At 40.4% G+C, this 16,631-nt stretch overlaps 1 protein-coding gene across 2 annotated transcripts in view; it reads left to right on the top strand.

Moving 5' to 3' along the window:
- The first annotated feature begins 9,471 nt into the window (after positions 1–9,471).
- Tekt1 (tektin 1) overlaps positions 9,472–16,631 on the top strand; it is a 23,222-nt gene continuing 16,062 nt past the window's right edge. The window contains exons 1-2 of one of the 2 annotated variants that reach the window (XM_013522226.1): positions 9,472–10,122; positions 11,471–11,677. In XM_013522226.1, the coding sequence (XP_013377680.1) occupies positions 11,488–11,677 (190 nt within the window). In that variant the 5' untranslated portion in view covers positions 9,472–10,122; positions 11,471–11,487. The remainder of the gene's footprint in view (positions 10,123–11,470; positions 11,678–16,631) is intronic. The other variant, XM_005399679.2, reaches the window with a different exon arrangement.

Below are 16,631 nucleotides of genomic sequence, written 5' to 3'. Positions count from 1 at the left end.
GTTTTTGTTCATGAACTCTCTGCCTACCCCTATGTTTTCAAGATATCTACCTACTTTCTCTTCCAGTAGATTTAGTGTTTCTGTTTTAATATTTAAATCTTTGATTCATTTTTACTTTAGTTTAGTGCATGGTGATAGACATGGGTCTAGTTTTAGTCTTTGGCATGTAGAAAGCCAGTTTTTCCAGCACCAATTATTAAAGAGGCTGTCTTTCTTCCAGTGAACATGTTTGGCCCCTTTGTCAAAGATCAGGTGGTTGAGTGTGTTGTAGTTGTGTCTGCATCTTCTAATCTCTTCCATTGATCCTCAGATCTGTTTCTTTTTCTTTTTTTTCTTTCTTTTTTTTTTTTTTTTGCCAGTGCCATGCTGATTTTATCACAGTAGCTTTGTATACAATTTCAAGTCAGGGATTGTGATGGCTCCTGCCTTGCCTTTGTGGTCCAGGATTGCCTTTGCTATTCTGTGTCTGTTCTGGTTCCAAATGAATTTTAGGAATGTTTTCTCTGGACCTGTGAGATATGCTAGTAGTATTTTGATTGGGATTGCGTTAAATCTGTATAACAGTTTTGGGAGTATGGCCATTTTCCCAATGTTGGTTCTTCCTATCCATGAGCAAGGAATATCTTTCCATTTTCTAAAAATACTCTTTGATCTCTTTTTTCAGAGTACTGTAATTTTCAATGTATAGATGTTTTACTTCCTTTGTTAGATTGATTCCTAAGTATTTCATTTTTGGGTGCTATTGTGAAGTGTGTGGTTTCCCTAATTTGCCACTCTCAGTGAGTTTGTTGTGTACAAGAATACTATTGATTTCTGAGTGTTGACTTTGTATCCTCCATGCTACTGAAGTTGTTTATTAAATCTAGAAGTCTTTTGATGGAGTTTTTGGGGTCTTTTATGTAGAGTATCATGTCATCTGTAAATAATGATAATTTCACTTTTTCCTTTCTTATCCTAATTTTCTCTCTTGTCTAATTGCACTGGCTAATGTTTCTAGAACTATACTGAATAAGAGTGGTGATAGTGGAAGTCCTCATCTTGCTCCTGATTTTACAGTGAAAGCTTTCAGGTGTTTTTTTGTTTGTTTGTTTGTTTGTTTGTTTTTTGTCCATTTAGTATGATGTTGGCTGTTGGTTTGTCACAGATAGCTTTTATCAGATTGAGGTAAAGACCATCTATTCTGATTTTCTGCAGGGTTTTTATCGTGAATATTAGACTTTATTAAAAGCTTTTTCTGCATCTATTGAGATGATCATGTGATTTTTGTGTTTGACTTTGTTGACGTGGTGTATTATGTTTATTGATTTGCATATATTGAACCATCCCTGCATTCCTGGGATGAATCCCACTTGGTTATGATGTACAATCTTCTTGATGATTTGCTGCATTCTGCTTGCTAGTATCTTAGTGGGGATTTAGCAAACCAGCTTTTTGGGCAGGACTCCAAAATGTCAGAATTTGGAGGTCTTTTCTTTGGAGACATTTATTCAAAGGGACATTTCAGATCTCCATGGCAGTGGGGACAGGGAGGGGAACGCTGTGTGAGTAGAGAGTGCTGGGGATGCTGCTGTCAAAAGCAGAGGAGAAAAAGGGTCTGGCCATCTCAAACAATCCACTTAGCCCTTGATTTTGGTTCCTTGTCTCATCCCCAGCTGGTCAATCTCTGAGTTTCAGAACCTAGAGCTCTGCAAGGCCAGTCCCCTCTGCTAGTTGGAGTCCCTGCCTGCAGGAATCCAGGGAACAGATGTTCCCCTGCTCTGCCAAGTCAGTTCCCACTCCCCTTTATCTTCCAAACATGTGGAACTCTCAGTAATATTTGTCTCCTCTTGGATTTTATTCTCTCATAGGTTCACATGTTCATTATGCCTTAATTGCCATTTCTGTGGTTTTAAATGGGAGAGGTGAGCAGTCAGCTAGCTGCTCAAAGATGTGGGGAGGTGGTTAGGAAAGCTAGTTTGTGTGCAAGATGTTGTCCTCACTCATGGACCTCCACAGGCCTTACATGATAAATCCTGTGAAACTCCCAGAAAGCAGACCGAGTTCCCATCTCACAGAGTTGTTACGAGCAAGTAAAACACTTACTGTGCTCGTGACATTTGAGTATTCAAATGGAAGCGATTATAATTATTCTTAAAATCTTGGGATGAACTTAATTGGGGCTCTGGGGATTTACATGAATTTTTATCTGTTCTACTCCATGCCCTGAAGTCAGAGGCAGTCTTCTGTAGCCATGTCCTGAGAAGGCCAACTGTCCATGAGCCTCAGGATTATTTAGCTTTTGAGGTAGCAGTGGGAAAATCCCTCTGGGCTGCTTTGGCACTGTGCACCATTGGCACAGATGGGGCATCTCAGCTCAGCCTGGAATGTTCTTGTTCCTAGGCATGAACTTGTCTCTTTGCAAATACAATCACATCTTCTCCTCCTTACCTTCTAAAGTTTTTCTACTCATTCCTGCTCATATATATCTTTGGCAACAATAAAGTCAATTTTTGTTTGTAGAGAAGAGAAGTGTGCTCTACTTTTGTTTGTGCCACTAATTGCCTAGAAATAGCTCACTCTAGATTCCGCCTGTCCAGCTTGAATCTCAGGTCCGCCTCTAGGGCTGTGTCTCATGGACAAACAGTCCTCTCAAGCCTTAGTTTCCTCATCTGGCACATGAAGATGATAATAATAGTACCTATCTCATAGAGCTGCTGGGAGGATTAGACAGATAATCCATATGAAGCAATCAACCTAGTACCCACAGTAAAAAAAAAAAAAAGCTAAGGATTGCTGTTATTACCTTTCCCAATTTAACTCTCTCGCAAACTTTGTAGCTCCAGGCACAAGTGGACATGGAGAGGAAGCTTTTCCAACGGCTGAGGTAGAGGAAATATGATCTCCTTGATTTTGTTTGTAGCCTCTACTACACCACATAGCAACAGAGCAACATAGCAACTAAACGAGAGCAATTGTTTCATTCTAAAGTCCTCAATTTGATCTTTAAAAAAATACATCATTTAGACTTTTTTTAAAAAGCCCAAAACTTCTTAATGGTTTCCATGTCATATAGAAAAACCTGTTATAGTAAAAATCGATTTCTGTTTCTCTAAGCAGTCCTCATCACAGATTTCAAAACAAGTTCCCTTCCTCTGCTCTTCTGAGCCTAGTCCGAGACAGAGTGACTGCACTGCTCTCTAGTGGAACATTATGGTTTCCTTGCATTTAGGTCCTGGCTTAGATTTTAAACTTCACTTAATATTCACAGCATCAGGTTCCTCTGAACGTATGGCTTACTCATGTTTATCACACAACCTCTACAAATTATTATTTCATTTTCAGCCATTTGAACTATGAGCCTTGGTTCTCACTAAGAATCTCTCTTCCTACAGAGCTGTTCTATGTGGTGGCCATGCCAACTCTGGCCCCTTTGGTTTCCTTCAGATTCATAAATTGGTGCACAGCAATTCTGCACCACGGTTGTGGATGGGATTTGAGGAAGTAACCCCTTGCACCAGACCTGTCCAGCTTCTCCCCAGCTAGGTTGGCTGATGATCCCAAGAGGGCCAGCATATGCCACCCCCAAATATGCCCCCTTGGCAGAGGCAATGAAGAAACAACAGGTGTAGGAAAATTCTGCTTTGCCCCTTTCTGTCTAGCAGGACAGTATACATTTTCCTTTGAGGAAGATGCCTCCTCTGACTTCTATTAGTTTCCCCTATCTATTCCTAGGCACTTTCCCACAAATTTATTGGCCACAGAAGCCCTGTACCCATTTCCTTTATCTGGTCACCTTCCCATAATTTATCACTCTTTGTTAAAATGATATATAAGCCCCCACTTCTTTGAGTTTTGACCTTTTTTTGTGAAGCATGTAAAAAGTATTAACATCAATTAAAAGTTGAAAGCCTTTCCTCCTGTTAGTTAATGTGCTTTATCTGTTTAATTTGTATACCCCCTTGTTCCTTTCCCTTAAACCTCGGGGGTTAAATTTTTCCCCTTTACAATGTGAAGTTGATCAGAAGCCTGGCCGGTTGAGGGTCAGCAGCCTTTGCCCTCCTCTCCAGGAGAGCATCTTGCAGTTAGTTTGGCTCTTGACTGTGGCCACCTCACCAGATTCACAGGCTCAGCTGCTATGCCTGACAAATGACAAAAAACAAGCTGACCGCACAAGCAGCCCTGTATACACTTTGCCCTGCCTCATCTTGACTTGCAGGCAGCTTTGTGTGCCTGTGAAATGTTAATCCTCAAGGGTGAAATCCAAGCTGGTTTGTTCTCAGAGCTACCACGGCCATGGTGATGGTGCGCAATGAGGGACTGCATTTTTTCTCCTGAAATACAAGGGATCTATTCAGTGAACTCGAAGTCCCAGTACAAAAAGCTATGCTTGAATCAGATCAGCAAAGGAAACCAGCCCAAGAGCAAAGCCAATTTTAGACTGATGTTCTCTTTCCTGTCGAAAGGTGAAACCCCAGGGAAGGCACGGGGCGGGGAGAGCCAGCACTGCTGCAGGTGCCAGGGTCCTCGTGTCTCAGCTCTGATTCAGCAGGTTTGCCGTGGGGTCTGGGAAGCCATCCTGCAGCCAGCACCTTCTGGGGGCTTCTGATGCAGACTGTTGGGGTGCTGCCTGCATTCTGAGGATGCTGGGTGGAGTCTGCCAAGATTCTATAGCACACACCATTAAAACTATCAGGACACACTTGGTTGTGCCAAATACGACAAGAAGAATAAATTTACATATACATTTTCTAGGATTTGGCCCAATCAGACTGTTTCCCCCAAATACATGCTGGTAGATAGGAATTTACGAATAATAAACATATGTTTAGCACCCTGAGCTGTACTTTTAAGTAGAACATTAAAAAATAGCTATGATTTATGTAAGTCTGTAATTAACACTTAAGGTGACTAACAGTAATTAGCACGTAACTTTTACTATGCAATACTAATTTTAAAGTACTGCTCACAACTCAAGGGTCAGATCATTGTTGAAACTTGCAGAAGGCCTGGCGAGCACCAGTATCCATTACCATCTCCGCCTCCTGGAAACTAGACCTTCAGATCTTCTGATTGTCTGATAATTTCATCATGAAGAACAAAGACAACTTTATACTCACATATATCCTGCCACAGTGTGGACTGCTGTATATGGAAAAAAATGCCCTCTAAGGGAAGCAAAAGACCTGAAAATCGACTTTTCTTGGACGATCTGATATTTTATTAGAAAACAACCCAGTTTAACCATGTATTTCTAATTTTAGGACTCAATTTTAAAAAGATTACTCAATTTTAAAAAGATTAAGCAGTGCCTGCTTAATATGATGTACTCTTCTCATCATTAGCTAAATAGATCTTTAAAGCAATTTTCAGTGAATGTAATATATACTAATTATGTACTATATAGTTCCCTGTGAAGGTGGAATCACTGATTTTGAAAAAATCCTGTTTACTTTGTTTATGTATTTCACTATGACAGTCTGAAAGGATGAAGATAATAACTATTGTTCTTCAATTAAAATATTAATCATAGGTGTCCCAATGATGAAGTTAAGCGTTGATTGGTCTGTTGAGGAAACTGGACCGCAAAGGGCTAGTTCCTACATTTCTGACTTAGGGAAGAAAGTTAGCAAAGTTGAGAGATGTTTAGTGAACATTTTGGAAAGCAAGTTTTTCTGCCTTTTGGTTTCCATTAGATAATTACAATCACCTCAGTGATCCGGACGCTATAAAGGACAGAGAAAATAATGCCAGTTTCTTATTTTGCCCTTTGAGTGTCGGAGATGATTGCTTAGGAGTTCAAGTATGCCAACAGGAATTTTTCTTTTTGTCTTTTTGACACAGAATCTCACTATGCAGTACAGGCTGGTCTTGAACTCACTTTGTAGCCCAGGCTGGCCTTGAACTTGCAACAGTCCTCCTGCCTCAGCCTCCCGAGTGCTGGGATTACAGGCATGCGCCACCACACTGGCAGGAATATTTATTAATCTGCTGAAGACCACAAAATGTGGAGCTGCCATGGTGCAAAAACAAACCAAAACATAAAAGCAGCTCAGTGTCATCTGGGAATTTGTTAGAAATGCAGATTCCTGGACCACCTCTCCCTACTGAATCAGAAACTGTGGAGGTGGGCCCAGCAACCTGTATTTACTAAGTCCCCGCCAGGTACATCTGACTCAGGCTTAAGTTTGAGAAATGCAAGAACAAATCCACGTGGCTCAGACTTCCAAAGATTCTATAGTAACTTTCACAACTGGTATGGTTCATAATGAGAAGTTACTTGTTTCTTTTAGAAGAAACTCCTTTGTACTCTAAGAGAAAAAAGAAAAATGGAATCCAAATAATCAACCAGGCATAGTATCACGTGCCTGTAATCTAGCACTCTGGAGGCTGAGGCAGGAGGATCTTAAATTTGAGCCAGCCTGGGCAACTTAGTGAGATCCTGTTTCATAATAAAAAAAAAAATTTAAAAAGTCTAGAGATGTAGCCCGGTATGGAGGCCCTGGGTTTAATTCCCAGTATCAAATTATAAAATAAAATAGGAAAGCAAGTCTTAGAAATCATGTAGTTTAAACCTGTCAATTTGCAGAGGAAGAGAGGGAGACAAAATAGTAAACGGTCATGTCCAAGGTCACACAAGCAGTGTGGTTCAGAGCCAGGACTAGACTTCAGGTCTCCTAAGGTTCAAGTTACGGGTCAAAACAGCCCATTGACTAGGTCAGTTAGTGGAACTGGGCATCACGTGAATAACGTAACTCCATTGAATGACTGGATTTTTCTTTTTAGTTGATTTCCTGCACAGAGCCTCAACATGTAAAAGAGATGTGGTTGATACAAGCTTATTTTTTTATTATTATTTTAAAGAGTAAAAGAAGGATAACATAGTAATAGGGAGGCTTACCGAATTACAGACAAAGTAGTAGGAAATTATCAATGGTTGTTGTTTTACATATTGTTATCTGCAAGATAGTTTCTCAGGAAAACAAATAGACAGATAATAGTGAGCTACAGACAAAAGTAGGAGATTATCAATGGTTGTTGTACTATACTTTGGTATCTTCAAAATGGTTTCTAAAGAAAATAAATAGAGCTATATATAAGTGACCAATTGAATATTCATTGACTATTATCAATGGTTGTTGTAGGAAACACATAGTAATATACATACATCCATTTATGAAATAGCATAGGAACAATACAAACATTACAGAGTTATGGACAGATTAGTAGGAAAATATCAATGGCTGCTGTAATACATGGTGGTATCTTCAAAGTGGTTTCTCAGGAAGACAGAGATACGCAAGAAAGATCTTACAAATAGTTACAGCCTAAGGGTTGTGAAAAATAGCATATTACCTCCTCACCAGTGTCTCCTTTCACTGAGGTGTGATGGCTGGAAGGGAGGCCAGGACTGAAAAGAAGGACTGAGAGACTTGCACCTGTGTCTAGCAACAGGCTGTTTTCTTTTTCCTCTATAGTCATGAATAAGCTTATTTTTATACAAACTCAAATGTATAACACATAAGAACAACAAAGCTATTTAACAATTATAAGCTTTAAACTTGGAATTATAGATGTTAGTAATTTTTATTAGCTATGTCAGGTTTAGTTGTAAGTACTTTAAATGTATTAATTCATAAATATTCACTGCTATTCTACTAATACTATGATTACCCCTACTTAACCTATAACCCTATGTTGCTTAATGATGAGCACACATTCTAGGAAATTTGTTAGGTGATTCTGTTGTTGTGTGACCATCCTAGAGTGTACTTCCACAAACCTAGATAGTATTGCCTATTATACACCTAAACTATGTGACACATGAAATATATGGAATGATATAATCAGGAGACTCGGTAAACATGAATGCATAAGACTGCTGCCAGCATAACATGGCATGCTGCTCTACAGTAAACTTTATATATATATATATAGGAATACACTCTACAATAACAGTAGGAAGTATAGTGCAGGAAATGCACACACCATTAACATAGTCTTGTGTGCTTTCCAGTTACACAGCTATTATACTGAGATTTCTTTTCATCATACATTTGAATAGGTTCCACTGTTCATTTCTCTCTCCTTCATTTCTTTTTTTTTTTTGAGACAGGGTCTCACTATGTAGTTAAGGCTGGCCTCAAACTTGAAGCGATCCTTCTGCCTCAGCTTCCTGAGTGCTGGGATCACAGGCGTATGCCACCACACCCAGCTCCACTGTTTCTTGTATCAAATGTTCTCCTTTTTCTAGGATTTGTACTTTTTTTCTTTTAGTAATTTTTTTTTCAAAGAGCATATGGCCAACTGTTTGAGTACCAGCCTATCCTCAAAATCTTTATTTTGTGCTCATACAAGACATGTTTTGACTGGTTATCCACTCTCAAATTTGAAACAATTTTCTCTAGAATTTTGAAGATATTATTCTAGCATCATTTCTAACAACCACTTCATTCCCCCCTTTTACTCTTTGAATTAAGGAATTCCACCAGGATAGGCGTAGGTATATATAAAGGGTGTGTGTTATTTCAGATGCGTTTTTCAAACTAAAGACTTCAGCTTTCAGATTAGGTCCCCACACTACCGTGGTTCTGCCAGTTTTGTTGTCATTCATTGTTGCATTGCTATTTTTCTTTCCTTCTAGAAGTCCTACTTGGCAATTATTGAGTCTCCTGGAGCCATCTCTCTTGCTTAGTTTTTCTCCCATATTTTCCATCTCCCAGGGGACTCAGAGGGACTTCTGGGGTGTTTGCAAGAAGCTTATCTCCCCACACCTGCCCATTCTGGTTCCACACAGGTAGAGGCCCTCACAGAAAAGGCCTTACACACACTCCAGAGGAGACTCAATGTGACTTCAATGAACGATAGATGTGGTTCCCCGGATTTAACTCTCAGTTTCCGGGTGCAGAGGTGAGGCCAGGTAATGAAAGGCCTTTGTGCTAGAGACTTCTCGGGTTCACCTTTCCGGTTCTCCTGTCCTTCCTGGGTCCACGGCGGATTATACTACTTTACTCTGCGCTGGAGAAAAATCACTACTTTGGGGGCAGTAATTATATCTTTTAACCTTTGTCAATACGTTTACTAGTGAGTTGAGATTCCTAAAGATAAACACTAAAGCTAAAAAATCAAGTGACCTTTAACATCTATTTATCATCAACAGGCTCATTCATCTTACTGAGGAACTTGCTTTCAGTTGTAAATTGTTGAACAATTTAATTTTTAAAATTAATATTTATCTCGTTCAAACCGTAACTTTTACGCTGCTTTGTCTAATTTTATTTATGTTTACGGTGACTTCTATCACACATGTGATACTAATTTTCCATTTCTGGTACTGGTGCAGTCTCCGTTCAAAATAAATACGTTACATGTAAAATGAATGTCTTTGAAGAAAAACAGCAAAATAAATTTACAGGTGGTGCACGGATACGCTGAGAGTCAAGAAGCTCGTAGAGAATGGCTGGAGTTAAGAAAGCTTAACTTTATTCCAAACCAGGAGAATCTCAAGATCACTTAAAACTGAAATACACTTTGCGTGTTTTTACTCTCAGGAAAAGCTCTAGCTCTAAGCTTAGTCTTTCGGTAAATTCCAAGCCTTGTGCTGGTATCTGCTTGAAGATCTATCAGTTTTTCCTCCTCAGACACCGGTGCCAGACACCACACTGAGCGTATCGAGTACCCGCGCTCCTTCTTACCCGCTCGCGACCACGGCAACCCCAGCAATCTCTGGCACCTCCTCCACCTGCAGAGCGGAGTCCGCGGGGCGCGGGTTCCGGACCCGCCCGCGGCTGCGAGGATCCGAGACTCCCACCCAACCGACCCCACTGTACGCTGCTCAGGGCGGTCCCAGGAGCGCCGTCCGCTGGGGGTCCCGCGTTTTCGTGGCTGGTTGAGGCTTTCGAGCATCTACTCCTGCGGCTCGCTAACCGTATTCCTGGTTGTGGGCCAACCAGACAGCAAAATTGGCGCCTGCGCAGTCTCCTACCCGTGATGCTTCGAGAGGCAGAACCCGCCCCCTTTACCTTGGAGACGCGTCACTGGTTGCCACGGAAACCACGCAGTTTCCTTTTCTTCTAGAGCCCGGCCTTCCAGTTGGGGTTAAGAAGCTGGCATCCTGCTCGTGTGTTAGTTTTTTGAGGCGCTGAGGTAAGTGAACCCCTGAACGCCCCACGGACTCTTGCCCTACCTAAAGCCTGTGCCGTTCGGGATCAGCCTTCATTTAGGACCCCACCGCTCTGAGGGCTATTCAACTTATCCAGAAGACTTGGGTTAAGTTTTGGGCTCATGCTCAGACAAACTTGGGAGAAGCCATAGGAACGGCTGGGCTGGGAAGAAATGTCCACGAGGGGCTGGGTGAGGTGAGGTGCTCAGCCTGATCAAGACCGTGTGTGTGTGTGTGTGTGTGTGTGTGTGTGTGTGTGTGTGTGTGTTGTATAGGCTTCAGAGGTCCTTAAGGGCAGGGGCTCAGATTGCAGGTGGGGTGCGAGTGTGTAGGGGTGGTAGATTTCACCCTGTCTGAGCTGTGTGCCCAGAGGAGACATATATTTTAGTTTTTCTGTTGTTGCTGGCCTCTCTGCAAGCTGCCTGCTCATGCGTTCTTTTTCCTGTTCCTTCCTTTTTTTTTTCCTGGGTAGTTTCTAGATTCTTTTATCTGCTGAATAGGGTCCATATTCAGTTTACACGTGTCACATTTGTTCATGTCTTAGAAAGTGTGTCTGGGTTCACCTGTTTGCAGGACACTAGTCTATGACCCAATAATTCTACTGAGTCATAAAACCACACACACGTTTACCAAAAGACTTGTAGGAGAATATTCATAGCGTCCTCCTTACAGCTCTAATGTAGAAACAACCTAGGTATCATAAACAGTAGGCAGAGAAATTTTTACCAGAAACACTTCACTTGTTTTTGTTCAATTATAAAAGTATATTGTGTTTGAATTTATGAAATTGTGCTGTTCATTACAACCAATCTTTTTTTAATTTATTCTCTCTTAACTTTTATTCTCTATTGTCTTTTTATAATTCCATATTTTACCCTGGAGATTATGTTATCAGTACCTTATAGTCGTCTAACCTAGAAATTATAGTACACTTTTTATGATAAATATTAATGCATATTCACTATATTCATAATAGTTATATATGAATATTCAGTATATTCATATATATTCACTATATTCATATATATTCTGCTTATAATATTATAAGCATAATGACAAATGAAAGAAGTCATATAAAAGAATACATAGTGTGTGATTCCATTTATATTAAGTTCAAAACTGGAAGGACAAATCTGTAATATTAAAGGTCAGGTTAATGGTCACTGTGGGGCTGGGGTGACAACTAGTGACTGGGGATAGGCTTGGCTACACAGGTGTGTCCATTTTGTGTACCGATTATGATTTGTGCACTTTTTGTATGAATATCACACTCTAATAGTAATAAAAAGGAATTGCATTCATGTAATCTAAACAAAGTCTGCTTTTGGTCAGGACTTTGGAAATTTCGAATGGCCAAACTACTACAACCTCCTCCCAAGTTCTTGCCCGCGGAGTGGCACATTGCTAACAAGAACCAGTACCACAGGGCAGAAGCCCAAAGGTCCCGATCAGAACGCCTAGTGGCAGAAAGCCAGAGGCTTGTGGATGACATTGACAAGAGTACGAGGAAATCCCAAAGTGATGTGAACAAGAAACTTGGTAAGACCATGGTATATTTGTGAGCAGTCTGATGAGGCTGTTGAGGTTTATGTATAATGTCCTGCTTGGGTGTGACAACATGTCATTCTTGAAGTGTCAGGGGAAAATGTGTATTATCTAGGTCCTGTGGTTAAATTCTCTGAGACTGTGGTAAGCACATAGCAATTCGGCCTAATTTTCACCAGTCTCTCATTCATTCCTTCATTGACTTGATACACACCTGTTGAGCCTCTATGAACTGTGCACTGGGAATATCACAGGGAATGATCAGTCTCCGCTTTTCAGATGTCCTGGATTGAAGAGAAGAAAGATAAAAATTGTCAATCAGAATATAACCAGATAGGTGCTGGGGTAAGTGAAACTAAGGTAGCAGTGGGGTAAGCACTGGAGAATTGGCAAATATTTCCTAGAGAAAAACATTTGAGCTGGTTTTTAAAGGATGTTTTAAAAAAGAATTTAAAGGGGGCTGGGGATATAGCTCAGTGGCATAAGCGCCTGCCTGGCAAGCACAAGGTAGTGAGTTTGACCTCTGGTACTTAAAAAAAAAAAAAAAAAAGAGAAAGAATTTAAAGGACTTTGCCCTTATATACACAAAATAAAACATAATTGTAAAGTGAAATAAACAACATTTCTCAAACAACAAAAGGTGATAGACTACTGTCACAAACTCAGACCTCTACAGTGGCTGAGTAGGTAACAAAGGTTTTGAATGTAAAACAATAAGGAATGGTAGGGGCTGGTTTTCAAGGTCTGAATCTTATTAGCACTGATTAGTTGAATAACTTAAAAAGTTAGTCATTTACAAATGGATCAACAGGTTAAAAAAACATCAACAGGTTAGGGTATAGCTCAGAGGTAGAGTCTGTGCTTTGCATATGGAAAGCCCCTGGTTCAATCTCTAGCACTAGAAAGAAAGAAAGAGAAAGAAAAGAAGAAAGAAAGAAAGAAAAAAGAAAGAAAGAAAGGGGAAAGAGCTGGGTGTGGTGGTGCACGCCTGAAAGCCCAGCACTCAGGAGCCTGAGGCAGGAGGATTGAGGTGAGTTTGAGGCCAGCCTGGGTGACATAAGCTAGTTCAAAGCCACCCTGAACTACAAGTGACACCCTGCTTCAATAACTAACTAAATAAATATAAAAATAAAAAAGAAAGAAAGAAAAAGCCCCAAACCAAATAAAACCATCAAATGCCTAGGGGTAAATTTAACAAAAAATATACAACAGTTCTGTATGAAAAACTATATACCATGATCGCAAGAAGTTAGAAAGGTTATAAATAAATGCAGGGATATAAAAGCCAATGGATCAAAAGATTCAATATTTTAAAGATGCCAGTTTCCCCTAGGTACATCTATAGACGCAGTGCAGTGCCAGTAAAAATCTCAGCAGGTTTTCTGTTGAAGTTGGCAAACTGCTTCTAAAATTCACACGGTGAAGAAAAGGTATGGCTGTCTTTTGAAGGAGACCACATCTGGCAGACATTCACTGTAAACTGTTAGATTAAGACAGCGAAGTAAATACTGCAGTGTTCAAAGGAGGATTTTAGTAGCACCACCCGAGAAGCCACCCACATACTCATCAACAGGAGAATAGATAACTAGTTATCCTGTACAGCAAAGAAAGCAACTGATCTACAACTATGTGAGACATTACACATGGCTCTCACAAATGTAGTAAGATGTTGAGTAAAATAATACGAAAACGAATACATATCATTCATTTATATAGTAAATGTATGTGTGGATTCCTGTTGGGTATGTGTTTAAAAGTGGAATAGCAAGGCGAAAGGTTATACATCTGTCCCACCTCAGTAGATTCTGCCAGTTTTCTGAAGTGGTTATGCCAGTTTATACTTTCACAAGTGGGCTTACAGAGTTCCAGTAGCTCCAGGTCCTCTCCAACACTTGACAGTTTTCTCTTTCCTTTCTTTTTATGCTTCTTGTTCTTTTTTTATTCCAGCCAACCTGGGTGAGTAATGGCATCTCAAGTAGGGTTTTAATTTTTTTGTTATTGTTTTATTTTTGAGACGGGGTCTTGCTTTGTAGTTCTGGCTGACCTTGAACTCACTGTGTAGCACTGATCTACAGCTATGTGCAGCATTACACATGGATCTCACAAATGTAGTAAGGTGTTGAGTAAAATAATAAAAAAAAGAATATATATCATGCATTTATACAGAGCAAAGCAGGCAAACAGAAAGCAAGGAAAAATTAACCTACACTGTTAAAAGTCTAAGTTGGTTTATGGGGGAAGCCAGGGACTGGAAGAGGCCATGGGAAACTTTCTAGAATGCTGGTGATGTTCTATTTCTTGAGTCGGGTGTTGTTTACATGGATGTGTTCACTGAGAAAACTCATTGAGTTATATGGTATGTGTACTTAAAAGTTAAAAATAACTTGCAGATGCATTTTGGTGCTGCTGTTGGTGATGCACACATATCAGACAGGTGTCTGCCCTTGGACAACCAGAAATCCAAAAGCGGAGACACGTCAGATACACAGATACCTGGAATGGGGTGTAATTTTTTCCATGAGTTAGCACTGATAAGGCACTGTCAGATTAGAGGAGGGGACAAATAACTATTGTCTGACCCAGTGACTACCCAACTTCCCAATCCAAGAACATTTAGTCTCTATCTCCTTGACCTTGAATTGAAAGGTTCAGTTCAGCAGGTAGTCATCAAATTATAGAAGGTAGAGATAGAAATCTGGGAGTCATCATATGAAGATAGTAATGGAAGCCATGTATGTAGATGAGATTGTACAGAGAATGTGCTGAAAGAGAAGAGAGACCAGAGTATGACAAGGATTGTGAGAAGGATTAGAGAACAAAAGCTCAGGTAAAAGAACAAAATTATCATGAGACCAAGGTCAGGAAATATGAAAGATAAGGGCTTTTGTGTGGGGGCAGACACCAAGAATCAAACTCAGGACCTTGCGCTTGCCAGGCAAGCCCTTGTGCCAACGAGCTGTATCCCTGGCCAGTAAGGGTGTTGAGGGTGAGGAAATCTAGTGATTGTTGTCTAAGTGTCAAGGAAGCTGAAAGCTGAACAGAAGTGAACTTGAACTAGTAACTTAATAGATACAGGTGACCTTTGAGATAACAGGGTCAACAGAGGAGTGGAAGAGGAAAGGTAGGGGCAGAAGTTGATTTCAAAGTGATGGTGGGTAGACTTTGACTCACATGCCGGATTGAGTGTGTACGTTTGCTTTCTGCTCCTTTTAAAATTCCAACAAAACTGCTGTGAAGGATTCGTGAAAGCTTTGCCTGAATAACAAGGAGAGGAGCAACTGCACACAAAGGATGAAAATAAGATTTTGGAAGCTAGAAAGGAAGAGGTCAAGTCATTGAGGGACTGCAGAAAGTTGGGATGAGTAGGGGACAATAAGAAGCTGACTGACTTATGCTGCAGATTCATGCTGCAGAAATTTTGAAATGTTTAAAGTCAAACGCATCCAGTTGTTTACAAAGCTAGAATCTGAGGACACAACTGGAAACAAGATGGGCTGAAAGTCTTTATAAAGAGCCCCCTTTCCACCCTGGCTTGTTGTCACCCCGACAGAAGGCTCAAACTCAAAGGTTTCAATGAAAGTCGCCTTACTGAATAGGTGTTATTCTGGCTGGATCTCAGGACACAGGTAGCCAGGATTCTACCCTCAGACAATAGATTGGAAGATTTCTGTGTGGAGAAATTAATGCGTCCAAAAAGAAGCATCTATAGATATTAGCATTTCGGAGATCTCCACTTAAGTGCCCGTGTCTGCCTCGTCACTTTGTACAACACAGCTATTCTGGTCGACATGCGCTGCCCATACAGATAGAGCTTCCAGGTAGCATTTTTGCGTCTCCTTATTAAGTTAGGCAGGAATAATCACTAAACATTGAAGAAAGCCTCTAACATAACGGACACAGAAACAAGGAAATAATCAACACAGCATCATGGGAAACAGTTCATAGAGCAAAACACGAAGTATGCCACCAGGTCCTGGAGAATCCAGAGAAGATGCTGCTTTCATGGAACAAGTGGAGTTTAAGTAAAGAGAACACCGAGGGAACAAGAATTCTGGGAAATTACAATATGACAGCAGAAAGACAGATATTAAAAGCATTATTGAAAGATAAAATTGGAGCATACTCCAAAAGTAGGGAAAAAAGACAAAGAAATAGATTACTGGAGAAAGAAAGATAGGGAAGTTAGACAATCAGTCTGGGAGGCCCAATAGTTAATAATGACTCCAGAAAGAGAACAGAGATAATGAAGGGGAAGAACTCACCTATGAAAGAAGGATGTTTCCTAGAACCGAAGGACATAGGTTTTAAATTAAAAGATTATGCCAGGAGTCTGGCATAATAGCGATAACTGGCGTGATTAAGCTTGACACCAGTGGGAGATTTCAGAACATTAGGACAGTAGAGAAATTCTTAAAAGCACTCAGAATGAAGCAACATCATCAATATGTAAAGGAAATCTAATCTACAACAACCTACAGCCAAATATCATCAAACAGTGCACGTAGAATGAAAGCATGTTTAGACATGTAAAAATTGTATGTCATCTGCATCTGATTCTTAGTTCCTGAAGGATGTGCTTCTGCATGTTGAAGGGGAAAATAAAGGAGAAAGGAGAAGAAAAATGCAACCCAGGAAATGCAGCTCTTAGCACACTGAGGAAGGGAAGGGGAAGCAGTGTCACAGCAGCAGCCACGCAGCAGACAAGAGAGGCAGCATCCAGGCTGGGGCTGGAGAAAATGCTCTGGGAGAGGGTTTCCAAGGAAGAACAAAATCAGTAGATTACTTGATAGATTAGCATAGCTTGAGGAAAACTTAGCTATGAATATATAGGAGGTGAAGGGATTACTAGTAAGTGTTTTACTATCTGTATGTCTCCCATAAGATCATGTTATAAACCTCAAATATGCCACAATATAGTTTATTTTAAGGGGCTGGGGATTTAGCTCAG

This window comes from Chinchilla lanigera, unplaced genomic scaffold (genome assembly GCF_000276665.1).
Source record: "Chinchilla lanigera isolate Chin_1 unplaced genomic scaffold, ChiLan1.0 scaffold00066, whole genome shotgun sequence".
NCBI classification, from domain to species: Eukaryota; Metazoa; Chordata; class Mammalia; order Rodentia; family Chinchillidae; genus Chinchilla; species Chinchilla lanigera.
Note: the sequence above shows the minus strand (reverse complement) of the source record. Positions and strands in the feature narration are given on the sequence as shown.